The sequence below is a fragment of the Cladosporium halotolerans genome, assembly GCF_011745625.1.
Source record: "Cladosporium halotolerans strain TM138-S3 chromosome Unknown Sca9, whole genome shotgun sequence".
Classification (NCBI taxonomy): domain Eukaryota; kingdom Fungi; phylum Ascomycota; class Dothideomycetes; order Cladosporiales; family Cladosporiaceae; genus Cladosporium; species Cladosporium halotolerans.
This window is the reverse complement of record NW_027191460.1, coordinates 124,278-148,606: the sequence shown is the minus strand read 5'-3', so window position 1 is coordinate 148,606 and position 24,329 is coordinate 124,278. Positions and strand designations below refer to the sequence as shown.

The 24,329-nt window shown below is 57.0% G+C and overlaps 12 protein-coding genes across 12 annotated transcripts; 10 read left to right on the top strand and 2 right to left on the bottom strand.

Annotated features, from left to right (window-relative positions):
• Positions 1 to 699: 699 nt before the first annotated feature.
• Positions 700 to 2,832, top strand: WHR41_03492 (uncharacterized protein; the record flags this gene model as incomplete). Its single annotated transcript, XM_069372098.1, has 1 exon — positions 700 to 2,832. The coding sequence occupies one exon, from the start codon at positions 700 to 702 to the stop codon at positions 2,830 to 2,832; it is 2,133 nt and encodes a 710-aa protein (XP_069230854.1).
• Positions 2,833 to 3,097: 265 nt separating this feature from the next.
• On the bottom strand, positions 3,098 to 6,296 carry WHR41_03491 (uncharacterized protein). Its single transcript, XM_069372097.1, has 2 exons — positions 4,259 to 6,296; positions 3,098 to 4,205 (listed from the first exon to the last, which is right to left on the bottom strand). Exons 1-2 carry the CDS (start codon positions 6,078 to 6,080, stop codon positions 3,580 to 3,582), a joined length of 2,448 nt encoding a protein of 815 aa, XP_069230853.1. The 5' UTR covers positions 6,081 to 6,296; the 3' UTR covers positions 3,098 to 3,579.
• Positions 6,297 to 6,761: 465 nt separating this feature from the next.
• WHR41_03490 (uncharacterized protein) lies at positions 6,762 to 7,862 on the top strand (the record flags this gene model as incomplete). Its single annotated transcript, XM_069372096.1, has 1 exon — positions 6,762 to 7,862. The coding sequence occupies one exon, from the start codon at positions 6,762 to 6,764 to the stop codon at positions 7,860 to 7,862; it is 1,101 nt and encodes a 366-aa protein (XP_069230852.1).
• Positions 7,863 to 7,890: 28 nt separating this feature from the next.
• Positions 7,891 to 9,025, top strand: WHR41_03489 (uncharacterized protein). Its single transcript, XM_069372095.1, has 2 exons — positions 7,891 to 8,458; positions 8,512 to 9,025. Exons 1-2 carry the CDS (start codon positions 8,289 to 8,291, stop codon positions 8,867 to 8,869), a joined length of 528 nt encoding a protein of 175 aa, XP_069230698.1. The 5' UTR covers positions 7,891 to 8,288; the 3' UTR covers positions 8,870 to 9,025.
• A 507-nt stretch (positions 9,026 to 9,532) lies between these two features.
• Positions 9,533 to 10,796, top strand: WHR41_03488 (uncharacterized protein). The gene is made up of 3 exons (XM_069372094.1): positions 9,533 to 10,033; positions 10,092 to 10,383; positions 10,445 to 10,796. The coding sequence occupies exons 1-3, from the start codon at positions 9,943 to 9,945 to the stop codon at positions 10,551 to 10,553; spliced, it is 492 nt and encodes a 163-aa protein (XP_069230699.1). The 5' UTR covers positions 9,533 to 9,942; the 3' UTR covers positions 10,554 to 10,796.
• A 360-nt stretch (positions 10,797 to 11,156) lies between these two features.
• Positions 11,157 to 12,260, top strand: WHR41_03487 (uncharacterized protein; the record flags this gene model as incomplete). The annotated part of the gene is made up of 1 exon (XM_069372093.1): positions 11,157 to 12,260. The coding sequence occupies one exon, from the start codon at positions 11,157 to 11,159 to the stop codon at positions 12,258 to 12,260; it is 1,104 nt and encodes a 367-aa protein (XP_069230704.1).
• Positions 12,261 to 12,293: 33 nt separating this feature from the next.
• On the top strand, positions 12,294 to 13,874 carry WHR41_03486 (uncharacterized protein). Its single transcript, XM_069372092.1, has 3 exons — positions 12,294 to 12,345; positions 12,420 to 12,790; positions 12,863 to 13,874. Exons 2-3 carry the CDS (start codon positions 12,533 to 12,535, stop codon positions 13,652 to 13,654), a joined length of 1,050 nt encoding a protein of 349 aa, XP_069230705.1. The 5' UTR covers positions 12,294 to 12,345; positions 12,420 to 12,532; the 3' UTR covers positions 13,655 to 13,874.
• Positions 13,875 to 14,621: 747 nt separating this feature from the next.
• WHR41_03485 (uncharacterized protein) lies at positions 14,622 to 15,890 on the top strand (the record flags this gene model as incomplete). Its single annotated transcript, XM_069372091.1, has 3 exons — positions 14,622 to 14,663; positions 14,719 to 15,297; positions 15,354 to 15,890. 3 exons carry the CDS (start codon positions 14,622 to 14,624, stop codon positions 15,888 to 15,890), a joined length of 1,158 nt encoding a protein of 385 aa, XP_069230706.1.
• Positions 15,891 to 16,508: 618 nt separating this feature from the next.
• Positions 16,509 to 16,964, top strand: WHR41_03484 (uncharacterized protein; the record flags this gene model as incomplete). Its single annotated transcript, XM_069372090.1, has 1 exon — positions 16,509 to 16,964. One exon carries the CDS (start codon positions 16,509 to 16,511, stop codon positions 16,962 to 16,964), a length of 456 nt encoding a protein of 151 aa, XP_069230707.1.
• A 456-nt stretch (positions 16,965 to 17,420) lies between these two features.
• On the top strand, positions 17,421 to 18,377 carry WHR41_03483 (uncharacterized protein). Its single transcript, XM_069372089.1, has 2 exons — positions 17,421 to 17,977; positions 18,034 to 18,377. The coding sequence occupies exons 1-2, from the start codon at positions 17,435 to 17,437 to the stop codon at positions 18,340 to 18,342; spliced, it is 852 nt and encodes a 283-aa protein (XP_069230700.1). The 5' UTR covers positions 17,421 to 17,434; the 3' UTR covers positions 18,343 to 18,377.
• Positions 18,378 to 18,941: 564 nt separating this feature from the next.
• On the top strand, positions 18,942 to 21,589 carry nuo78 (NADH-ubiquinone oxidoreductase 78 kDa subunit, mitochondrial). The gene is made up of 3 exons (XM_069372088.1): positions 18,942 to 19,156; positions 19,215 to 19,597; positions 19,650 to 21,589. The coding sequence occupies exons 1-3, from the start codon at positions 19,012 to 19,014 to the stop codon at positions 21,363 to 21,365; spliced, it is 2,244 nt and encodes a 747-aa protein (XP_069230701.1). The 5' UTR covers positions 18,942 to 19,011; the 3' UTR covers positions 21,366 to 21,589.
• Positions 21,590 to 22,697: 1,108 nt separating this feature from the next.
• Positions 22,698 to 23,948, bottom strand: WHR41_03481 (uncharacterized protein; the record flags this gene model as incomplete). The annotated part of the gene is made up of 1 exon (XM_069372087.1): positions 22,698 to 23,948. The coding sequence occupies one exon, from the start codon at positions 23,946 to 23,948 to the stop codon at positions 22,698 to 22,700; it is 1,251 nt and encodes a 416-aa protein (XP_069230702.1).
• Between the last annotated feature and the right edge of the window lie 381 nt (positions 23,949 to 24,329).

Here is a 24,329-nt window from a genome sequence, read left to right as displayed (position 1 = left end):
GCCCAGTACGGAGCAAGTGCCGGAGAGGCATATTGGCGTGTTGGCTGCTGCGCAGGAGGGCGGTGGTGGGTGGGCGGCGGGCGTGCTGCGGCGCTTTGCTGCTGCTGGCCCATGGCATGTACATACAGTAATGGTCTGCTGTTGGGTCTCCGCAGCAGAGGAATGGCGGCGCAGTAGTGTTGAGGCGGAGGCGTGTCACGGGCTGGTGTCAACGCAGGCGCAGGCGGGCGAGATTCTACCGGCAACCTGTCACCTCGTCCCTTCGGCGCGGCTGCGTGCTGATCCCTGGTGTTCAGGGCGGTACGCGCCATCGCGTGGTCGCAGCGCCATGACGACGGGGGCCTGCTACTTCCTTCGTGCGCAGTATAGCCTCCCTACGCCTGTGCGATGATTGCGATCGATTGCATGCGCGACGGCCTGTCGCCTGCGCGCCGCCGCCGCCCTTCCTTCTCGTGTTGCCGTCCACTCGTCTCGTCTCGTCTCGTTTCTCGTTCTGCTGCCTGCTTCCTTGCCTTACCTAATTCCTCTTCATCGTCCCGTCCCACCTTTCCTTTCTGCCAAGGTCAATCGATGCCCGCCTTTCCCATGCCCCAAGACGCCTAATATACACGGAATCACCCTTCGCTTGCCAGGCCTTCGTGTTCACTCTGCTGCTGGCCATTGGAATGAACACGCTCTTCCAACACTCCCTTTGAACGAATGCATGGGGCAAACATGCTCTGGAAAAGCTCTTCGGTGAAGCTGGGCCAGGACATCAATGCCTCCTCCGCCAACTGGTCTCCTACCGTCTGGCTTCTGACTGCACCCGCAACGATTGTAACGACACACTACCTCATCCACGACAAGCACCAGCACTTCCCATACCATCTGCTCATTCCACAAATCCTCGTTGCGATTGCTATACGGCTGCAAATACGAGCACGCGACCACGGCTGGAGGGACTTGTTCGAAACGATCAGAAACGGCTGCCGACGCCTGAAATCTCCGGCTTCTCCACACCTCTGGAGCTTCGCGAGCACCGCCTTGGCGATCACATCGCTCTTTGCCGCATACCAGGCCTTCTTCCACCTCCCAAGCGTGTTGTGTGAAGCATTGGTTCTGCCTTTGGCACCGGCGTGCGCTTCTTCGGTCTATGCATTCTGGACGCAGCCTGATCGATTCACGGCTGCGCGCGTGACGTGCCTCGCGCTTTTCGTGTTTACCGTTCTGCTCCACGACTACCGTGTGACGCCTCCTGGTTTTGGCATCGCGCTGTTGGCGCTTGGTTCTCACATTGGTGCGCACTTTTGCAATGTTCAGTCGAAACGGACGGATTCGCCGGAGTCGCTGGACGATCTTGACGAGGACGGTGGAGACCTCTGGACGCTTGTGGCGGCCGTATTGCCATTGATCGGCGCCGCTCTGTTCTCGGAGAGGCCTCGTGCGATGGGATTCGATGTGACTATGGCGCCTGTTCTGCTACCGATCAATGCTATCGTTGGCGGTATCGCGTTGGCGAACAGCGCGTCTTTGTTCTACCGGTCCCAGCCGGCCATCGAAGGGTCGGACAGCGAACCAATCCCCGTGGATACGCCGGCTCTGCCTGGCTTGGTTTTGATCGGGTATGCTGTCGCTGGGCGAGGTGTAGTCATTTCAGGATGGCAGATTGCTGCTTTCATCGCCGCGTTCCTGATCGGCAGTATGGCGAGCACGTACGCCGACGACGTTGATTCCCTCGATGACTACCTGCGGACCTCATACATGCCGACGTGGCGGAGAGTTCTCGGATTTCAGGAACCGCGGTTTGGCAACGGCGTTGGCCTTCTCGAAGAGGAGTCGATTTCGGCCGACTCCAGGCTGCACAAGGGCACCCGATGCACCGGAAAGTTCTCCGCCTGGCATGTTCTGAGAGCCACCTTACTCATCGTCGCCGCCATCGGCTGGGCCTGCGTCTTCTTCGGCGCCCTCCGCAACGCCCTCGCCTTCCACAACCACGACATCCTGCCCCACCCCAACGAACCCCAACGAACCCCCACAGGAACCTTCGACATCGTCGTCTCCTACCACGACGAATCAATCCCCAAGCTCGCCACAACCCTCACCTCCTTCCTGCAACTCCCCAACATCGCCCCGCTCTCCCGCCGCGTCCTCCTCTACGCCAAAGCGCCCGCCTACCCCCTCCCGGAACTCCAAACAAACCTCTCCTTCGCCCTCCCCAACACCACAACCGTCGAAATCCACGCCCTCCCCAACCTCGGCCGCGAAGGCGAGACCTTCCTCCACCACATCCTCGCCAACTACAACTCCTCCCTTACCTCCTCCTCCTACGACGACGACGACGACGACGACGACGTGCAAGGCCTAGCAGACCACACCCTCTTCCTGCAAGCCGACATGCACGACCCGCACTACATGCGCCCGCGGCTGACGCAATACTTCCACCCGCGCACCGCCTTCCTCTCCCTCTGGCACACCGAGACGCTCTGCGCCTCCTGCGCCACCTGCCGCGACCACTCGCCCTGGCAGCCCAACACCACGGCTCTAGCCACCGTCTTCAGCGCCGCCAACTCCGGCGCCGAATGCGCGGACCTCGTCCCGACATACCGCGGGCAGTTCGTCGCCTCCGCTCGGCGCATCCGCTCGAACGAGAAGACGGTGTACGAGGGGCTGAGGGAGCGGTTCGAGGGCACGGGCGAGGAGAACCCCGCGTGGGGGTATGATCTTGAGAGGCTTTGGGGCGCGGTGCTGAGGTGTCCGGGCGGGAGGAGGATGGCGGACAGGTGTCCGTCGATGATGGCGGGGATGTTGGGGGTCGTGGGGGAGGCGGGGGACTGCCAGTGTTTGGATGATTGAGTGCGTTAAGGGGGGAATTGAGGGAGGGAGAAAAGTTGCTGCTGTGTTGTCTTGTATTTTAGATACCCCATTTTGTTCCTGCTGCGCTGTTAGCGAGTTGTGTTTTTGAAAATGTTGAATGGAATGGAAGACATTTGGACCAATTGTGCTCTCTGGGGTGTTCCGTGCGTGTTAGTGATATGCCTTGAGGCCGCAGCGAAGCGACGAAGATCTGAAAATGCAAAGCTTCTCACACGGAAAACGCGAAGCACGACGAACAACAACATCCAGATTTTCAAAGGGCATTCCATTCACCAAAGATCTAAGTAAGGCAATTATAATCATCTAATAAGAGTTAAGTCAAAAAAGCACGCGAATAAGGTATCACTCAAGCCAATCCCGTCCCCCGAAGAAAACGATACAAAGCCCTGTCACCACCACATAAATCACGGAAAGCCCTGTCCTTCCCTTTCCACTTTTTGTTTCATGATACTTCGTAGCCGCGACGTTCGGGTAGTGTCGATCGGTGTTCATAAGAGTCGTGCCGTTTGTCGTTAAGAAAAGCCCCCCTTTTATGCACATGTTGATGGTCAGAAGGAAGCCCCGGTGAGGTGCGTCTTGACCTTTTCTTTTTCTTCTTGATGTTTACCCGTTGTGTAAAGTTCTCCGCGAACTCCGTGATATAGAGGCCGAGGTATCGCCCTCGAGCCCGGCCTGATGAGATAGAGATACGAAACTGCTCCTGATGAGTTTAGGTCCGGTCGCCGCTCACATGGCGGTGCCAGGCGTCTCGATGAACACGTTGCGCGCCGCCCAGCGCCAGCCGTCGTCTTCAACTCTAGAGCCGCCGCCTGCCGGGAACCAGCTGTCGCATCGTCGGCGCCAAGTGACCTCCTCGTCACGCTGAGTGTGGATGAAGCGCGGGCCGAGGTCGAATTCCTCATGGACTTCGCCAAGGCCGGTGTTGGCCATGGAGACCGGGCTCTGCATGCCGGTGACGCTCGCGCCGGCGCCGAAAGCGGGCGCATCGTCCTTGAGGTCCTCGAGCCCGGCAAAAACGTCCTCCTCCTCCTCGTCGGTGGCGGAGGGGGACATCTGCCCGCTGACGTCGCGGCCGTGCTTGATCTTGAGCCACTTCATCTGGTGCGGGTCGAAGACCATGCCGCCGTTGACTTGCATGTTTGTTGCGGCGGACATGGGAGCGATCAAGGCTGGTCTTGGCGGGCTGGCGGACGGCGGTGGTAGAGGCTGCATGTTATCCATGTAAGATGTCTGAGGCTGGGCGCCGGTGGGCGTCGGTGTTTCGAGAGGCGGGGGAATGTCAAAGTGCGAGAGGGTGTTCTCGTTTCCTTCCCATCGGAGAGTGTTTGGATTATATGTCATGCCTTTCTCAGCTGTGGGAATTGTGTCAGTGGGATCTTGTTAGATATGCGGCATTGGTACTCACTTTTCGCTACCTGTATTCCTATGCCCTTGATTAGATGGGGCTGTATCCGCTTTGGCTTCGGTTTGAGAGTTGAGGGAGATGTGTGCGGACTTCGCGCGGCAATTTGAGCCTTCCAATTAGTGCTCACGGGCATGAGAGGTCCCTCGCTCCGTGGTCGAGGGTTGTTAGTAGCGAGTCTGGTTTCACGAGCTATCCTAGAAGCCGCTGTGTCGCGCAGATAGCTTGGCGTGTTGCTTTGAGCATCAGCGAACCCTCTCGTAGGGCTTGCTGGAGTCCTTGGAGCAGGTGTCATCATACGGTCAGGAAGAGCGATAGTTCGTTTCGACGGCTCCTTGACATCAGAGCGACTGTGAGCATGCCTAATGCCTAGTCTGGGCGGGCCTCGAGCTGATGGCTGTTTCATGAATTTGCTTTCCCTTTCATTGTTAGTTCGTAGGTCGTCAAAGTTGTCCAGTTCGGAGCCATCGCCGAAGTTGCGTCGTCGTGAAGGCTTTGTCAAGTTGCGCTTAGATGCAGCCTCACGAGCCAGTGCAGCAGGCGCCAAATCTGCACGAGGTCTTGCGAGTCGGGACGGCGTGTCTGGTATAAAAGCATTCGACAGGCGAGAATGGGAGCGTAACGGCGGGGACTGGGCTCCGCGTCGGTTGCTTGGGTCAGACTCTCGCCGCAAATGGTACGGCATAGCTCTTTGGGCGCTTGCGTGGGTCGGTTGTAGAGACGAGCTGCCAGGAGGTATAAATGGCATTGGTGGCCGTGCAATAGACGACTGCTGCGCTTGACTTCTGAGTGCAGGAGCAGAGCGCTTGCTGCGTAAGAGGTTAGAGTTGCCGGAAGCAACTTGCTGTCGGCGCTCTCGCGCTATAGTAGAGGTGCCATTCTCAAGAACTGGCTCCAGTCGAGAAGCTGGCTTTGATCCCGATACTGGACGAGGAAGGTGCGAACGCATGTGTGTTGGCCTGTCGATAGGCTTGTCGTGGAAGTTGAGGGTCGTGGCAGGCCTCTGAGCAGCCACAGTTGGTTTGACGTCCTTTACCTTGACATTCTTGTTCACTGTACGTTTCTGAACATTCAGGGACTTGAGTCCACCGAAGTCGAAACCATCCAAGAAATCTTCTCCAGTCTCCGAGAGCAACTTCGATTTTTTGTGCGTGTTCAGTGTCGACGGCTGCTCGATGGCAGGACTGGCCTGGCTGGGCGCACTTGCTTCCGAGAGGGCAGCTTCTGCAGCACGGCGTTTCTTCAGGATCGCTTCAAAGTCCAGTGGTCCATCGGGAATGTCAAGCCCTCCGGCTTCGTCATGGTCGCTCTCCTCCGCCATTGGCGAGCCGATGCTCGGACTCATAGCAGACACGGAAGACTCCCTCGCGTCACGCTTGGTGCCAGCAAAGCGAATACCTAGACTACCTTCGAAGTCGTCAAAGTCATCGTCGCCGCCAAAGTCAGCGGCCGGCTCGGCCGGCCTAGGCTTCAGCGTCAAGGGCGTCTCGCCCATATCTATATCGTTGTCCCAGTCATCTTCTACCTTCTGCCGTGGAGTCCTCTTCCCGAGTCGTTTGATGGTGCCGCCGAGCAGTGCGCTGGAGGGCACGTCCGCAGGCAGAGGGATGCCGGCCTGCTTGGCGGACTGAAGGGCGCTGTTGGTGGACTGCTCGTCGTTCGGCTTCAGCACCACGTTCCAGTCGTCGTCGCCGGCCACGGACTCGGAGCGCACGCTCAGACGCGACGACAAGCTGCCCTGCGCGGTACCCACACTATTTCCGAAGCTCTGGAAGTCGCCCTGAAAATCGTCGTCGTCGTCCCAGCTCTCCATGGCGGGCGCCATGCTGCGCCGGTGGTCGTGGTGTCCGTCCAGCAAGCCGGGGTGGTGAGGGCGGTGTCGTCGGGTCGCCCACGCGCGACATGCACGCGGCGATTCTCGAATATCCTGCGGGTGGGCCTCCTGAGCGAAGGGGGAGGGAGGTGCGGTGAAAGTGAGGTGGTGTCCAGCGCTAGCATCGCACTTGCGCAGAGAGGAGGCTGGCACCGGGTCGCGCTAGGAGGCGTGGATGGCAAGGTCCGTGGCTGAGTGGGCCGGCGCGGGAGGCCCCCGCGTGAACCCTGAGCCCATGCCTCCTGCACGCGGCCGCCCGCCGGTGCCAGCGCGAGAGAGCGAGCTAAGTCCGCGTCAAGCGCCACCAGCTGCCGGCATGCCCTGTCGCGCCTGTGTTCACTGACACGAGCGTCATGTAGCGGCCAGGCAGACTCAGGCGTCAGCCTCGCTCGACCGCCAAACATCCGAATCCTCCAGGCTGGGGGCAGGCAGCCGTTTCCGCAACCAGAAGACGGGCGAAACAGGCAGCGCCGCCACCGACCGTTAGAACAGACGTATGTAACTGGTGTGCCCGCCCCAGGGCGCCAATTCCGCCCGCTCGATCAACATCAACACGCTACGCCATCCCCTGGACGATCTGTAACGGCGATTCCGCAAACCGAAAACTGCTCCCCTCACCAAGGTTTCGGCGCGATGGCGGCGACGCATGTCTTGCGTGTCCGCCGCACAGACGATCCTTCCGCCAACCTGCTGCTGAACGTCACCCAGACGAGCAAGACACGCCCGCTCGATCTCAAGCTGGTGGCCACCGAGCACGAGCACGTATATGTTGGATCGCTTAAGTCTGCAAACTTGGCGGCCCTGCAAGCCAGCAACTACCGCGGAGACGACGACGAATGGAAGGCCATTGTTGCTTATGTTCTGCTCCACCAACGGCCGGATGCCAACCTTGACGCCCTACAAGGTCTGGAGGCTGTAGCGGCCATCAGTGGTGAGACATGCACTCTCACTCTGCGCAAGAACATCGGTGGCATCACCCAGCGACTAGGCTCGATCAAACTGAAGCAGGACGAGGAGGAGGAAGTCAGTCCGTTCGACTGGGTGGAGATCGCTGTTGCGACCTCGGACGACCTACGCAGTGAGCTTGTAACCTTGCAAGCATCTCTGGGCTCCCAACGGGCCCAAGTGGACGCACTATCCCGGCAGCTTGATGATCTCGTGAAGGCTAAGAAGGAGCACGAGGAAGAACTACTACGTAAGTGCGCTGTCTTACTTGACAGCAAGCGGGCGAAAATACGCGATCAACAGCGTGAGCTAAGTGCAGCCACCAAGTCTCAATCCGGAAAGAACACACATGGATCGGGACGTGAGGCTGGTCGGTCAGCTCCTGGCAAACGCAAAGCTGGCCCTACTGCTTCAGAGGAAGACGAGGACGGACTCGATCTTGATCCAGTAGATGAAGAAGATGACGACGAGCTTGTAGAGGAGGAAGAGGAAGGCCAGCGAACGCCTGAGCAAGACACGGATGACGGTGTTAGCGACGATGGCTTTGCGCCACCTCCTACAAGATCACAGCCGCCCACTGCCTCCGGCGGCAAGCGTGGCGGCAAGGCGGCAGGCAAAGGCAAAGAAAACGGTGCTGCGAAAGAGGTCAGCCTCGAGGAAATGCCGCCGCGACGAGAGCTGCCCTTCGCTCGCAGGACTGCTCCGAATGCTCAGCAACCGGATCAGAATGCAAATGGTTCTGCGGGTCGAGAGGACGATGAAGAGGATGACACCGATGACGAGCTGTGATGTCGCATTGTCGGTGACAATGCAGTCTGTACCGTTGGCGCTTAAGCTCGGTCTTCTGTCGGCGCACGTGCTACTCCGCCATTAACAGTCCAAAAGCAAAGCCAAATGTCAATAGCATGTATTTGTGCTTCATCTATGACTTCGCTGTTTATCACAGTTCGCTTTGAAGTGAGGTCTACAGACAACGACGCGCCGACGCGACACCACCGTGATGTTGACGCGCTTTGTCGCCTGGTCGCTCCTTCCAATTGAGCATCACTGCCCGCCGAAGCCACCCTTTGCGCTCGATGACTGATGCTCCCCATCCTCACACTACTTATCACATTCTCATCGGCAGCTTCACAAAGTCATTGATTCTGACCTCATCGGTATTCCTCATCACTCACCTTTTCACCTCTATCAATCATCCGCCTCGTATCACCAAAAATGCCTCCGAAGAAGGAGACCGCTCCGACTGAGGTGTTCGTCCTCACCACGCCTGCCACGGATGGCTTCTCCGGGCAGATCGTCGGCATCTACGTTGAACGCCAGTCTGCAGCTGACGCCGCTGAAGACGGGATGGAGATCAATACGTTCAAGGTCCACTACCCGAAAGTGTAAGAAGTCGCGATGCCCTCGCAATGTTATGTCGCTCATACATGTATCCCAGCGCCGAGAAGGTCGTCAAAGAGAAGACCAATGCTCCCAAGAACGGCGCCGAGCCGAACACCAAGAAGCACAAGATCGTTCCGGAAGGCCGCCCGGGTTCTCTGACCGGCTTCTCGTTCCTCTTCACCGGCACTCTCGATGGGCTCGACCGTGCCACTCTCGAGGAGACGGTCGCCACTTACGGAGGGCAGATCACGAAGAAGATTGACGACGCCAGCTTTGTCGTCATTGGTGTCAAGCCTGGTCCGAAAAAGCTGGAGGAGATCAAGCAGAAGGGCACTAAGACCTTGACTCAAGCTGAGTTCTTCGAGATGTTCGGCGGCTATTACCAGGAGTCTCCGACCAAGAAAGCAAAGTAGCCCATCGCTGACGATCGACGTCAAGCTCCAGGTGGTTTGCTCTCATGGCATGGTATGGGCGTTCATTAATGATTACTGGGTGAAAGTGTACATTAGCTATCGCAGGTTCTGCAATGATACCAGCGTTTGAAGCGGCAGTTCGCCGCAAAATAGGCACTCCAATGCGTTTGGTTCCTTGTGATGAGATCAGATTGAGATCGGCTATGACAAAAAGCATGTATGTGGGCAAGCTTCATTTTTCAGGCAGCAGAAGCTCAGGGGTGCTCATGCGGAGCTCTGTGGAGGAACCTAACCTGACCGCTCTTCAGACTGATTTGCCCACGTGTTCGCTCGATGTGCCCCGTCCTGAAACTTGCAAACATGCTTGGCAATCAGCAGGGCGCGTATTGATACTCAGCCCTGTCGGTGCGTTCACGATCGGAGCCCCTGGGAGGGGTTGTGCTAGGCTTCAGCAGTCCAGCCAGTCGATTGGGCTCGCTTGCACGACGCGCCGATCAACAGAAACAGGAAACGTGCGACTACAAGTCACGCCACGCCTGTGTCATCCAATACCGCCGTTAAGCCAAGGTGACTAGGAGTGTCCTCTATCACGACTCTTCAGCTTTGGAGAGCCGAAGAGAGTAGTTGTGGCTTGGGAGAGTTTGAGCTTCTCGCAAGCATCGCTCGCGCACAGCCTGCTCTCGCGCCCTGTGAGAGATTGCTGTGCACCGATTGCATTCCACCCGGCATACCAGTGCCTATTATTGACGCGTGGTGGCGCGCGTGACAGCTGCGCTGCGCGCGTTACGTGCGTTTGAGGTGTGTCCTTGCCATAGGTACTAAAGATCCCGTAACGGTCGCTTCTCCAACGCTCTCTTCAGCGCCGATCCTCCACGCTTCCCCATCCTGAGACACTACCAACTGTGTCAGAACGCCTGTTGGGACGGAGACGACTGTGAGACACAACAAAAGAACCTGAAAGATAGCTGCTGTCCGCCCTTTCCTGGATCACGTTCCCAAACTACCCTGGTGTTTCCCGCAATACCTCATTACGATCGTTATCATCAACCCGCACATATCAAAATCAGCTCATCATGGCATTCTACGAGACCCGAGGGTTCATTCTCTCTTTGCGTGTCGTCCAAGGCCTTCTCACACTACTCGTCCTCGGACTGTCAGCCTATGGTGAGCCTCCTTCAGATCTCGAGCCCTGCGAAAAGCAAATAGCTAACAACATCATCAGTCGCCAACTGGTGGGGCGGCTATTGGAATGCCGGCGCGCCATCATCGGTTGCCTTCATGGTTTTCGTCGCAGTCATTACTCTAATCACCCTCGCCTACCTGATCCTCGTGCCAATGCGGTACGGAGAGTCCAAGCTGAACCACGCCGGCGTCATCGCGGGCATTGAGGGTCTGACGATGATCTTCTGGTTTGCCAGTTTTGTCGCGCTGGCCGTGTTCGTGGGCAACCGAGTATGCTTCGGACACGTCTGTAGCGCAGCGAAGGCCGCGGCTGCGTTTGGCGCTTTTGAGTGGTAGGTCTTCTGTAAGAATGTGTTTTTGATCTGGGACTGTGGCTGACATGAACCTTTGTAGGCTCGCTTTCTCAGCGACATTCGCACTGTCAATCCTCTACGTCTGGCGCAACCGCGGTGTCGGCGGAAGCGTCGCGGCAGACCCGAAGATGAACATGTCCGAGGCTTGAGCAGTTCATACGCTTGAGAAGGCAAAGAACACTCGATGATCGGTCAAGGTAACAGACGACATAACGAGCACCGGCTTCGTGCGCTTGCATGGAGACCGTTGCATGATGGAGTTTTTGGTAATGGAATCGAAGACGGCTCGTCTTTGTTCCTTTTTCTGTTGGTTCAGCGTAAAGTAGCGATTAGTAGATCTTTAGATACCCTAATGTGGCGTTCAGAGCCTCAATCCGAGTTTCAGTCATATATGCGCCCACGAAATTTACAAGACCCGATGAGAAAGAAGGTTGTGTGAACCATTGAGCGGTGGCAAGCATCCTGAGAGCGGCTTTCGGATGGCCAAAGTCCGAGCCGTCACGGCACGTGACGTCTTCGACGCATGACGTGTTTGTCAGCGTCTAAAGAAGCATTTGGAAGCAGCGCAACCATCATCTTGTCATTTACATATACACTGCGCCTCCTCCAGCGCCACGTAGACACTGCCTGTAGGTTATACTTACAGCTTTCCCATTACTACCCTGGCAGCATCTCCCGTCTATCCTTTGCAGCGCATCTATCCAACCCAATCCCCGCCGACCATTCATCCTCAAAACCCGACTGGCGTGGCAATGGCATCAATCGACGGAGAGCTCTTCGGTGAAAGGGCACCGGAGTCCGGCTCGGAGTACGAAGAAGTGGAAGAGGAGGAAGTGCCCGCACTCTTCAACATCACAGTCTTGCTTCACAACAACCCAGTCAACCTACCCTTCCACACCGAAGATGCGACGATCCAAGACCTTTCCGACACGGTCGCCGAGGACCTGCGCATACCACCCACAAATCAGAAATTCCTCATAACACCGAAAGTTGGCCTTCTGAAGCCTCCCTTCAAGGACCCTACGCTCCAGCTGCGATCACTGCAAGAGAAGAAGATCGTCCTTATGGGCGCCACAACAGCGGAGGTGGAGGAGCTGGAATCCGACATCGCGGAGCGCAAAATGCGCATGGAGCGGCGGCGCACGGCGCTGCGACAGGGCAGGAAAGTCAAGGCCGAGAAACACCGGGACTGGAAAAAGGTGCAGGACGAAGCACGCTACACGTTCCACCAGATCAGGCCCCTACCGTATCTGCCGAACCCGGAAAAGAGCGAGCGGTTCCTCGAGCGGCTGCGCGACGACGCTGGTATCAAGGCTAGCATGCGCAAGCACGGTTTCTCCGTGGGATTGCTTACGGAGATGAACCCTGCCGAACACACGACGCACGAGAGCAAGACGCTGGGGCTGAACCGGAATCGCGGCGAGGTGATCGAGCTGCGGTTGAGGACGGATGCGTACGATGGCTACAGAGACTACAAGGTCATCCGGCACACGCTCTGCCACGAGCTGGCTCACAACGTCTGGGGCGATCACGACCGGAATTTCTGGAACCTTTGTAAAGAGATCGAGAAGGAAGTCGAGCAGAATGACTGGAGACGAGGCGGAAAGAGTGTAGGCGGCGAAGAATTTTATAATCCCGGTGACGAAGGCGTCGACGATGAGGAGGCAGATGATGGTGGCTGGACTGGCGGAGAGTTCGTGCTGGGTGGCGGAGAATCTAGTAGAGCTGAGGCCAGCGATGGTGGACGACCGTTGACGCGACGAGAGATCATGGCGGGCGCCGCAGAGGAGCGAATGAGAAGGCAGCGAGAAGCGAAGAACAAAGAGAAGGAAGCTAAGGACGCCGCGGCTAAATGATCTGTCTGAAGCGATCTGCTTATTTCGCACAGCGATGCATTAATGTTTGATACAAAGCGCGCATATTTACGAAGCCAACGATCTAGTACGTAATAATTGATTCTAAGCACTACGTGTGGTTCATAAATGCATTCTTTCAAGGCTGATGTATCGTCCAAGAACACAAAGTCATCAACACATCAAATGTGCCACCACAGGGCGGAAGGCGACCTTTGTCAGCTCTCGAAGTGGCTGAGCTAGCTTGCACAGGTACCGAGCGAAAGAGCGGCTGAATGATCACGTTCAGGCAATCGCATCCTCGATTCGTCAGTCAACCTCCAACATCCCGAACCGACAACTCGTCAACATGCGCAAACTACAGCGGAGAGCAGGAGACGGTGAAGATGCACGAGCTGCCGAAAGAGCTGGGCAATAGCCTACGCTCGTTCAGAAACAGCGTTCATCGCCACAACGCAGAGCCCGATATCGAGAAAGCGATCGACGGCGAGGGCGCAAAGCGGCCGCATCAAACGTCGAGCTCCTTGATTTTGGTACGGATTTCCTACTGCAGAGGACCGACACAGCAAGGATTGAACAGGCACTGACCCAACGATTACTTGCAGCATCCTACCTTCTCGCGTCAAGCGCTAGGCTTGAACATACCCACTCATGACGAAGGACCTCAAAAGGCCGATCAGCAGCCGGTACAACATGCACTCTCGCACCATAGCTCCAAGCATACGCATCACAGATGGGCACCGGAGACACCAGCTGGTGCAAAACGCCCACTCCTTACCGCACCGAAGATAGCCGATCCAGATCCCGCTGCAGACAGACTGGACGACGATGAAAAGCCACTCGCGGAAGAGGACTTCTACAAGCTCATGGGCATGAAGCCGCCCGTCTCCAAGACCGAGAACCCCAAGAAGCTAGGCATGAAGAACGGCATGTACACCAGGATCGTCGCCAAGTATGACTACATCAACATGAAGTACCGCATCTTCGACGTCCTCACTTACGTACTGCTCGTCCTGCAGCTCCTGCTGGGCGCCGTCTTCGTTGTGCTCGGCAGTATCGCCGTCCTGGGCGCTCTGAGCACCGTGACAGCAGGGGCTCTGGCTCTCATGAAGGGACAAGGCTTGCCAAACAGGTTGCACCAGATGCGGGACGACCTGCACAACGTCAAATTCGAGGCCGAAGAGTTGTACTGGGACGTTGCAGCCGGCCGGACGGTACTCTACCGCGACATCAGAAAGCTGCGCGAGGACTACTTGCGAGTCATGGAAGACGGCAGGAGAAACCATCCGGATACGTGGAACGCTGCTGCGCAGCAGGTGGCTGCAGGCGTCCACACTTTGGCCGGCAAGGAGAAAGCTGGTGCGATTCCAGGCGCGGTGCCTATTAAGCTGGGCTGATCCACATGCCTGATAAAGGAGTTGCAACAGTGGCACGCATATGCATGCATATAGCGGGGAAGCTGGTCTTTTCACATGGCGATCAATGGACTCAATGATGTGTGCTTTTGCACGCAAGTCATGATTCTGCAGGACAGCCCATATGCATTGACGGCTTCATCGGACTTGAGAATGCATTATCTTTGTTGGGACGTTATTAACAGACAGCAGGGAAAGTGACAGATTCAGTTCGGTGTCTGTCACGCTCCTACAGCAATGCGTCAGCTGATTAACGGAAAATGTTCTCTCAGATGTCCCTACGTTTACAGAAACTCGGTACTGTATACGGCTGTGCGCATATATGTGTTTTTGAATCGATCGTCACCTATAGCGGTTACATCCTTTGACTTGAACGGTCCGCCGAGAGCCGGCCTTCAGTCCCACTTCTGGTACTTCGTGCATTGGGGTATGCATATGAGACAAATAGAGCTTTCCCGCTTTTGCGTTAAAAAGGCGCTCGCGCTTCTGCGGTGCAGCTCGAGCGGTATGCACAAGCTGCATGTACAAGCCGAGATCCGAGACATCCTGCAACTCCCCAAAGCTCGGTCACTCGGTTCTCCATAGGAAGGATTCACTCCACTCGCAAGTCACGGGAAGATATGTCGCATGCGGCGCAGTCAAATCTCGTACCTGGATGTGTCGTCGTAATCCTGCGTCGACCTGAGACGCTTCGTGTCATTGGCCAATTTGAGGCCCAACAGCATGAAGACATGTGGCAATATAGACCAATGCCCATTGCTCGATGAGCATGTATGAGGTCTGTCGTTGGGAAAGCCATCCATGTCGCTACCCAAGCCGTCAAGTCCGTGTGTGCTACTGGACTTTCACTAGCTCTCTGCCTTGTGTGGCTGTGAGATAGCCATATAAGCCTCTCGTCCGACTCCTGCTAGCCCTCTTCCCTTAAGGCACCTTTCCATATCCGTTCACAATGTATCGCTCGTTGGTAGCAAGTCTTTTCATCGGCGCTCGCGTAAGATCGGTCAATGTACGCATTTGATGTGAAGAAAACTGAAGCCGAATGATAGGTCATTCACGCTACGAGCAACCCTGCCCTGTCGGTTGTATCCTGGGGCCATCAGCGTCTCGACGTATTCGGTAGAGCACCCAGTCAATCCCAATGGCACAAGTACCATGTTCCTGAGGGCTTTGAACCACATCGCCACTTCGAGGACCTCGCAGGTACCCTTAAAACTGGCCCGACCTCTGTGACATGGGGAGAGAACAGAATCGACCTCTTTGCTGTTGACGAAAAGGGCATGGCGGCCCACAAATACTGGGACGGCAGCAGCTGGCAGCCTGAAGGCGACAAGACTGAGAATCTCGGAGGCGACTTTGTCGGCGAGATGGCAGCCATTTCCTGGGGGCCGGGTCGGCTTGACATTGTTGGTTGTACGCACGAAGGTAAGTACATGCACAAGTACTTCAACAAAGATTCCTGGTCGAAGTGGGAAGACTTTGGGGGCCATTTCGCTTCTCCTCCGTCCATGGTGTCTTGGGGTCCGAACAGGCTTGACATCTTTGGGATTGATGTCAATGGTACGCTGCTTCACCAGTACTGGAATGGGGAGTCTGATCTCCCGGAGTGGGAGAATCTCGGCGGGCCAGTAGGTTGTTTCCAGACGCCATTTGTTGTAGCGCACAATACTCACAGTGTTGTCAGTTCATGGGTACGCCGATGTCAAGCTCCATGAGCCTCGGCCGCATGGACGTCTGGGTTGTCAACAAAGAGGACCACAAGCTTTACCACACCTTCTGGGCGCCAGGCTATTACCACGGCTGGGAGTCGATGGGCGGTGACTTCGTCACAGCTCCGCAAGTCGTCCACTGGGCCAACAACCGTATCGACATCGTCGGCAAAATGACGAAGAAGAACTCCTACGTCTACAAGTATTGGGATGGCTCTCAGTGGAATCCTTCGCAGGATGAGTGGATGTCTAAGGGCGGTGATTTCGCGTCCGAGCCAGTGCTCTCGTCTTGGGGTGATCAAAGTCTTCACATTCTGGGTCTGGACCAGGATGGCGACTTGAAGTGGCAGTTCTGGCAGCAGGGCGCTTGGTACCCAGCATCCGATGACTACTACGTCCTTGGAAATGCCTCCAATCCTTACAAGAAGGAGGATGTCGTTGAGGTGCCGGCGAAGAAAAGCGAGCAGAAGTTCAGCGAACAGGTTGTGATCAACATCCACAAGGACATGTAGATGCCACACCTGTCGTGTGCTAGCTTGACCTGGCAAGTTTTAACTTGGGCAAACACCAAGAGAGAAGGGGATAATGATATGAGCGGTGACTCGCGGAGTCGTAGGTCGATTGAATCAGAATGTCAATGTGTTCCGACCCTACTGGCGTCTTGCATTTTCAGCGGATTACCCTTGATCGGGACTCATGGAAACCCGTACACTGCCTTTGTATGCATAGCAAATCAGCAATAAATTCACGCCCAGATGTACGACTCAGAGATATGACTGTGCCCTGCTGTGGGTTTTTGCAAGGCTGTCGTCGTCTCGAAGGCTCACCGAAGAGATGCTGAAGTGGGAATAAAGTGGAGCCCTTGAGCTAAATGGCCAATTATATCGTTGGAAGATGGAGCTGACCAGTGTCGTAAGCAGAATTAGCAGGCCAGGCGCGGGGTTTTCGAGCTTGCTGGCCCTGTGATGCTAGAAGATCAACAAGAAGGTAAGTCTTGGAAACAGGCCGTTTCCTTGGTTTCAGTCTTCGTCTTCCTTCTCAAAATCCATTGTTCTGTCTACTCCAAGCACCTTTGCTTCGAACATCCTTATTCTTACACAATCACCAACCGCACTCACAAACATCGAGCCATGGCCTCCGCCCAGCAAGTCTGCCCTGTCGTCGGCACCACTACCAGCGTCCTGCCGCCTAACCACCCTCACTACGACCACAATGACCCGGAAGCCCGTTGCCCCGTCACCAACGCCAAGGTCTCCCACCACGGCGACTCCATCATCCACGAGCACCCGTCCGACTCCAGCGCTCCCCAAGACGTGCACCAAGCCGATGCCAGCGCCTGCCCTGCTCTTAAGAATGCGAACCGCAAGGAGTCAATCACGGACGCCACGTGCCCGATTGTTGGCCCTGTGAGCGCATACCTGCCGCCCACTCACCCGCACCTGACGGAGAAGGAGTCGGGCGCCGTCTGCCCGGTGACGAACGCTACGCTGGACCACCACAAATCTAAGGTTCACGAGCACCCTTCGGTCCCGGAGGATGCGCCTGTCGCGAAGTGCCCCGTGGCGAACAACCTGATGAACGCTTGAAGCGTTTCGATGCAGTGAAGAGTCGATGTTGACGATGGTCATGATACGGGAAGGCGTTCGCGGCGTGGTTGATGGTTTGTGAAATCGGAGATTTGCCCGTTGTTTCCAGGAATCATGTGTCATGTCATGCAATGCTGAGGACACGATTTAACTTAAGCAAATACATATATTGTTATGCTCCAGTGCAATACTATTCCTAGTCCCAAATGGTACCGCTAAGCATCTTGCCTTTATTTGGGCCAAATAGCAAAGACCGATATGAAATATGGTCTTTTCAGTAGAGAGATAGAGCAGTCGCTTAGTCCGGGTTTACGAAGAAACTGAAAAGTTGTTGTAGCGTGTTTGCATCTCGACGAATCCCAAAGCGGGGGGTAAATAAGGTACCTCGGTCCAGCAACGTCTTATAGCTCGAAGTGTTGAGGATCGTGGTTGCCCATATCCAACAACGAAGTTTCGCAATTGACTCGAAAATGGTTGAAGAATTTCCTCGTCCAACTCGCTCTCTCGTCGGTCGTGTTGCCATCGTTTCTGGTGCTGGCGCAGCTGGCGATGGCATTGGTAATGGGCGTGCATCAGCCATACTTCTAGCCGAAGCCGGAGCCAGCGTTGTCTGCGTCGATATGAAACATGATCTCGCACAACGTACTGTCGAGATGATCGAGCAGGATGGTCGCGGCAAAGCAATCGCGATCCAAGCAAACGTCACATCCGAGGAAGAGGCCAAGAACGTTGTTTCCAAGGCCGTCGAAACGTTTGGACGAATCGATATCTTGGTAAACGTTGTTGGCGTTGGCGGGGCTCAAGGAACGGCCGAGGAAGTCGACATGGCAGAATGGGCGAAGGGAATGGAGATCAATGTCGCGAGCATGGTGATCATGGCGAAGTACTGTATCCCAGTGATGGTGAAGAACGAGGGGCAGTGGAGTGGCAGCATCGTCAACATCGCCAGTGTCGCTGGAATTAGAGGTGGAACGCCACATTTGCTTTACCCAACAAGCAAAGGCGCCATCGTCGTAAGTCTCAATTGTATTTCGAGATCCTGGAGGCCCAAGCTGATTCGAGACACCAGAATATGACACGCGCGATGGCAGTCCATCATGGACCCCAGCGTATCCGTGTCAATTGCGTTTGTCCGGGTATGGTTTATACTCCCATGATGTTTTCGGGCGGCATGAGCGAAGAGGCCAGAGCGGCGAGGAAGAACCGTAGTGTGCTAAAGACGGAGGGAACAGGGTGGGACATAGGAGCAGTTGTGAGATTCTTGGCTGGTGATGAAGCAAGATGGATGACAGGCGCCATCCTGCCAGTGGATGCCGGTGCCACCTGCGCGACTGGGAGTGAAGTACCCAAGAGTGCGAGCATTAACCCTCCAAAATAGACATCTACACACTTTATGCACAAAGGTTTGAAGTATTCGGTTTCGAGAAAAATTGAATAATCCGTGATGTTGGAGCATTTGAAAGTTATATGGCGTGAATCAAATTTGACCTACCAGTGAGAAATCAGACGAATCCTTGGTTCAGGAAAAAGGCAGAACCGCTTCTCGATATATGGCGGTGACAGAGTCGTCCGAATAGTTGGATCTTTTCTATGCTATATACTCCTGCAGACCTCTCGTGAGACTGCAGAAGTGAGATGTAGCGACCGTCGGTAAGGAGAATCATTTCAGTGGACTCGTTTGAAGCGAGCCCTCTAGTTATCCAGCTACGGCGCACGTGTTCGTGCTCTCCGACACACAATAGGGTGCCTTCGCGTAGAGATGCGCAAAGGTACTACAATAAACAGTGCCGTGATGAGTATAATGGAGAAAAGAAGAGCACGCGCTGGCGTCGCAGAAATCGTAGATGTACTAAAGCCGGCACGCCAAGCACGGGAGTTTGGCTTACCATCACGGGCTGCCCCGACTGGCTGGCTGCGCTGGGCGGGAAGCAGCGAGAGCCTGGAGACCTTCAGTGATTGACGACAACGCTACCGCCACCACACCCGCCCACACACACCACTCTCCCCTCTACCTTTACATCTTTTCTCCGGGCGTCGGCAGGACAAGATGATGAGGCAGCAGCTGTTGCGCTCTCTCAGGCGCTCGCAGCGCCCGCTTTCCCAAGCGAATGCCGCCCGCAACCTCTCCTCGAGCGCGCGCCGTGCGGCCGAGGTCGAGCTCACTATCGATGGCAAGAAGGTGTCAATTGAGGGTACGTCTTGTATAGCACCCAATTGACCCAGGCTCCTGACGCTGACAACCGCTCCCAGCCGGCTCCTCTCTCATTCAGGCCTGCGAAAAGGCCGGCTCCACCGTTCCCCGTTACTGTTACCACGAAAAGCTCATGATCGCCGGAAACTGCAGAATGTGTCTGGTCGAGGTTGAGCGTGCGCCCAAGCCTGTCGCCTCCTGCGCGTGGCCGGTGCAGCCCGGCATGGTTGTCCACACCGACAGCCCGCAAACACACAAGGCGCGTGAGGGTGTTATGGAGTTCCTTCTGGCAAACCACCCCCTCGACTGCCCTATCTGCGACCAGGGTGGCGAGTGTGACTTGCAAGATCAGAGCATGAGATATGGTGCGGACAGAGGCCGGTTCCACGAGCTTGAGGGCAAGCGTGCGGTTGAGGACAAGAACATCGGCCCCCTCGTGAAGGTGAGCACATAGGACATTGCCGCGCGCAGAGAGCAATGCTGACTTTCTTTAGACCTCGATGAACCGCTGCATTCACTGCACACGTTGCGTTCGTTTTGCCAACGATGTTGCCGGCGCTCCCGAGCTCGGCAGCACTGGCCGTGGCAACAGCCTTGAGATTGGTACTTACCTTGAGACTGCTCTGGACACCGAGCTTTCCGGCAACGTTATCGACCTTTGCCCCGTCGGTGCCCTCACATCCAAGCCCTACGCTTTCCGTGCCAGGCCTTGGGAACTCTACCACATCGAGACCGTCGATGTCCTCGACGGTGTCGGCAGCAACATCCGCGCCGACGTCAGAGGCCTCCAGGTCATGCGCATTCTTCCCAGGCTTAACGACGACGTCAACGAGGAATGGATCCACGACAAGAGCCGATTCGCTTGCGACGGTCTCAGCACACAGCGTCTTACCACCCCTCTCATCAGGAAGAACAACGAGTTCCAGCCCGCCACCTGGGAGAACGTCCTGGTTGAGATCAGCGAGAAATTCAAGGAGATCGCGCCCAAGGGTGACGAGGTCAAGTTCGTTGCTGGTCAGCTTGTCGACACCGAGCAGCTGGTCGCCGCGAAGGATCTTGCCAACCGTCTCGGCTCTGAGAACCTTGCCCTCGATTTCCCTCAGGGCTCTGCACCGCTTGCCCACGGTATTGACGTTCGCTCCAACTACGCTTTCAACTCTAAGATTACCGGTGTTGAGGAGGCTGATGCTATCCTCCTCGTCGGCACCAACCCCAGACACGAGGCCGCCATTCTGAACGCCAGGATCAGGAAGCAGTGGATGGGCTCTGATCTTGAGGTCGGCCTTGTCGGCGAGGACTTCGAGTCTACTTTCGACTACGAGAGCCTCGGTGGCGATGCCAACGCTCTCAAGGCTGCCCTTTCTGGCGAGTTCGGTAAGAAGCTTGCCAGTGCTGAGCGCCCGATGATCATCGTCGGCTCCGCCGCCGTTGAGCACCCTGACGCCAAGGCCATCTACGAGACCGTCGGCTCCTTCGTCGAGAAGAACAAGGGCAACTTCCAGACCGCTGAGTGGAACGGCTACAACGTTCTCCAGCGCGCCGCTTCCCGCACTGGTGCCTACGAGCTCGGCTGGTCAGTCGCCAGCCCCGAGACCGCAAAGACCACTCCCAAGATCGTCTGGCTCCTCGGTGCGGACGAGATCACCGCCGAGGACATCCCCAAGGACGCCTTCGTTATCTACCAGGGCCACCACGGCGACAAAGGTGCCATGCTCGCCGACGTCGTCCTCCCCGGCGCCGCCTACACCGAGAAGCACGCCACCTACGTGAACACCGAAGGCCGCGTGCAGATGGGCCGCGCCGCGACCAGCATCTACGGCGCCGCGCGCGACGACTGGAAGATCATCCGTGCCGTCTCCGAGGCGCTCGGCGCGCCGCTGCCGTACGACGACGTCGAGGCCCTGCGTGACCGCATGGAGGAGATCTCGCCCGCACTGCGCCGCTACGACATCGTCGAGCCCGCCGGCCTGCCGCAGCTCAGCCGCGTGCAGCTCGTCGAGCAGAACAAGGGCGCCACCGTCTCCGGCACCGCTCTCAAGCGCCCCATCGAGAACTTCTTCTTCACGGACGTCATCTCCCGCTCTTCCCCTACCATGGCCCGCTGCAGCGCCGCCAAGGCCCAGAAGAACCCGAAGACCAACTTCATGGCTCCCGGCGCGCCGGGCGAGCAGGTCGCGTACGGCCCGACTGCCGCCGCGGCTAGCCCTTAGATGAGATTGAGGGAGGGTTGGGTTGGAGGCGAGAGAGATACACCGTGATGGAAGGACGATAGACGAAGACGGAAGGAGAAGGGGAAGGAATAGTAAAGGATCGCATTTTGAAAATGGGGCAAATGTATATATCCTGGCGAACGGCGGCGTTGCCCGAGCTTCGCTTTTTCTCACATAACTTAGCGTAGGGCTCCTTTTTTTTTTGTATGTATTATTTCATGTCATCTACCGTGTCTTTTCAGAGCTGTTGTGCGCTGCGGTGACGGTCTGGGATGCACCATTGGGCCACCACTGTACATAATCCTGATGTGACGAGCAGGCGGCGTCTGGCACAAAGCCACTACGGCCTAAAAGCGTATCAGGACAGCGTGATGTTCGCAAGGGGATAAGAACACGTGAGCGCGGGTCAAGTACACTTTTGACGCGATCGCATTATAGATATCGTCCATCGCGTGCCACAAAAAGCTCACAAGAGCCTCTCTTTCTCTAGAAACAACCTAGCCGCTGTCCCGAACCTCCTCGCTATGCTGCCAAAACGCTCACGCCGCCTCAGTGGGAAGAGACATCAGCAAAAATCGAATAAAGAAAGAAGTAACAAAATGCCAAAACGTGCTTGTACGTGAAGTAACCGTGATATCCGACCAGACCGACCAGACCGAACCCCGCTTCACCCACGACGCCGCGTACTTTTCTGCTCCTCGTCCTGTCTCATTTTTCGCGGCGACACTGAATGGCCTCGTGAGAACACTTTTCCGCCGTGCTCGCATGCTACGGCCGCACGTGGTGGGGTGAAGTTGCCTCCCGCATGGCCGTCGGCTGCTCTCCGGCAATTGATCCTGGCCAGCTGCGCGCTGTGTTGAGCACACGAGCAATCCCTGAGGTAGAGGAGCGGGGTGCAGGATCGCAGCCGGGCCGTGCTGTGCGCGGGCAATTTTCACTGGCCTGCGGACTCCACGCTCAGGACGCCTGTAAGTGGTCGTGGTGACTTCAATGGCTGGCGGGCTGGCGGTCGTGGAGCGTTTCGCTATTTCATACAGGTCTCCTTTCGACTCCGCTTTCGGCTAATGTGTGGAGTAGTGCCCGCTTCTTGAATGGGTTCCTGGCGTGTCTCGGTGCGGGATTTTTGCGGCCTGGTGGGCCACCCATGCAACGTACAGGCGGACCATGCTTGTACACAGCCCGACTGGGATGCGATAGCACTAGAGGCCAGCGGCCGAGACGTGCCGTTTGCCGTGCGGGTTAAAACGCATCTGGTGCGAGCAGAGCGCGTGCATTGGTTGCACGCAGGACAGATAAGACGGCTTTTTGTCTGGGGGAGAAAAACGAATACGTTCATGTAGGGTCCTGATTCATGCGGTCGTCTTCTCGGTCGCTCGCGTCTTCCATCATGCTGCTGCTCGAGCTGCTCTCGCCCGATCTGGGCTCTAGCTGAAAGCCTTCCGTCCGGTCGACGAGGCTGTTGTAGTAGTCCACCAGGGACTCTGGCTTCGGGACGATTTTCCACTGTACTTTTTGCAGGAATTCTAGCTCCAATGTCGCGAGTTCGGAAACCGGGATGCCGCCTATGCGGGCGTACGTCGGGTTCGTCCAGAAACTATCGCTCAGACCCTTCGCAGCCACTGTCACCGCGGTGATCAGGAAACGGTGGACCGTCAGACTGTTAATTGTGAATGCCGGGTAGAGCGCGCATAGCCGGTCGATGTAATACACCATGCTGAGTAGTATCGGAGGCGAGAGAGTTGCGTGCTGAATAAGACGCTGGAGATAGTCGGCCACGCTAATGCCTGGCGGCGCGCGTGAATGAAATCTTGTCAGCCGCCCGTCTCGCAGCGGTATTTGGTCGTTCAGGCGTATGAGTTCCATGAGCATGTTCGCGATGAGCACACCTAAATCTTTAGGATTGCAAGACTCATATGCTCGCGGCATTGTCTTGGCTGCTTTTGATTCTGCCCTCGGCCTCTTCGGGGCAGACGAGTGTCCATGGGTTGACCGCGCTTCCTCTGGATCTGCCTGCTGTCCCGCCGGTCTTTCTGGCAAGTTTTTGCCCCCACGACCTCCTTTTAGTCCCTGCTGCTGTGCTCGAGGATCGTTTGGATCGATTCGCACAGGCGGCTCGGCAGGGTCAGTGGTGGCAGAGGTGCCCGGCTTCGCAGAGGGGCTCATTTGTGGAGATCTCGACCGGGCACCCTCCTTTCTCTTTCTGCCACCCGCCAGCTCTGGATCTTTCAGTTCCGGCGCTGCCAGCTTGTTCCCGGCGGTTGGGGGATAGCCGTCCGGGCTGTACTGGGTGCCTGCATCCGCGTAGCGCGGCCTACTCTGCCTCTGATGTCCGCTCTCGCAGCAGTGGTCCCGCGAGTGCCTGGCGTGAGAGTGCTGTGGCAGTGAGGGCGACGGACGCGCATTGGCGGCACGCTGGCGCGGCGAGGAGACTGCGGCCAAACGCGGCGACGGCTTGGAGGGAACGGGGTTCTTGGGCGAGGGTGCAAAGGACGAGCCGCGCGAGCGAGCGGGCGGGTAGTGGAAGGTCGAGGCGCGCGGCGAGGCTACGGGCGAGGGCGAAGATGTCAAGGCCGACATTGACATGGGAGCGGAGAGGGCTGGCGGGGCGCGGCGGAGGCTGAGGAGGCGGAGGGGCGGGTGGTGGACAGCTCGGACGTCGCTCGCGTGGTCAGGCTCCGGCGCATAATTCCTGGGACGTGCGGCGGCGCGGTGAGGGTGTGGGCGGTGGTGGACGCGGCGGGCGAGGGGAATATGGGATCGCTGCGGTGTGTCGCGGGCTAGTGCGGCGGGGCGACAGCAGGAGGATTGCAGGGGCGGAGTAGTGAGGTGGGCAGGCCGGTGGGCAGGCCGGGCATGGCGAAGACGCTGGTGCGGTCGGCGGAAGAGTCGGTGCAGCGCTGCAGCGTCAGAATGGGTGCGTGAGGTTAGGGCTGGCGGCGAGGGCAGCGCGGCAAGCCACACAGC

Bases quoted from the DNA above. Each gene is read 5' to 3' on its own strand.
- WHR41_03491 (XM_069372097.1), bottom strand. From the start codon at position 6,080: ATGGCGCCCGCCATGGAGAGCTGGGACGACGACGACGATTTTCAGGGC. The intron at 4,206-4,258 runs GTGAGTACCAAT...CAATTCCCACAG, and splicing joins AGGAATACAGGTAGCGAAAA to CTGAGAAAGGCATGACATAT.
- WHR41_03489 (XM_069372095.1), top strand. From the start codon at position 8,289: ATGCCTCCGAAGAAGGAGACCGCTCCGACTGAGGTGTTCGTCCTCACC. The intron at 8,459-8,511 runs GTAAGAAGTCGC...CATGTATCCCAG, and splicing joins AAGGTCCACTACCCGAAAGT to CGCCGAGAAGGTCGTCAAAG.
- WHR41_03488 (XM_069372094.1), top strand. From the start codon at position 9,943: ATGGCATTCTACGAGACCCGAGGGTTCATTCTCTCTTTGCGTGTCGTC. The intron at 10,034-10,091 runs GTGAGCCTCCTT...CAACATCATCAG, and splicing joins CCTCGGACTGTCAGCCTATG to TCGCCAACTGGTGGGGCGGC. The intron at 10,384-10,444 runs GTAGGTCTTCTG...GAACCTTTGTAG, and splicing joins GCGTTTGGCGCTTTTGAGTG to GCTCGCTTTCTCAGCGACAT.
- WHR41_03486 (XM_069372092.1), top strand. From the start codon at position 12,533: ATGATCACGTTCAGGCAATCGCATCCTCGATTCGTCAGTCAACCTCCA. The intron at 12,791-12,862 runs GTACGGATTTCC...GATTACTTGCAG, and splicing joins CGTCGAGCTCCTTGATTTTG to CATCCTACCTTCTCGCGTCA.
- WHR41_03483 (XM_069372089.1), top strand. From the start codon at position 17,435: ATGGTTGAAGAATTTCCTCGTCCAACTCGCTCTCTCGTCGGTCGTGTT. The intron at 17,978-18,033 runs GTAAGTCTCAAT...TCGAGACACCAG, and splicing joins CAAGCAAAGGCGCCATCGTC to AATATGACACGCGCGATGGC.
- nuo78 (XM_069372088.1), top strand. From the start codon at position 19,012: ATGATGAGGCAGCAGCTGTTGCGCTCTCTCAGGCGCTCGCAGCGCCCG. The intron at 19,157-19,214 runs GTACGTCTTGTA...AACCGCTCCCAG, and splicing joins CAAGAAGGTGTCAATTGAGG to CCGGCTCCTCTCTCATTCAG. The intron at 19,598-19,649 runs GTGAGCACATAG...GACTTTCTTTAG, and splicing joins ACATCGGCCCCCTCGTGAAG to ACCTCGATGAACCGCTGCAT.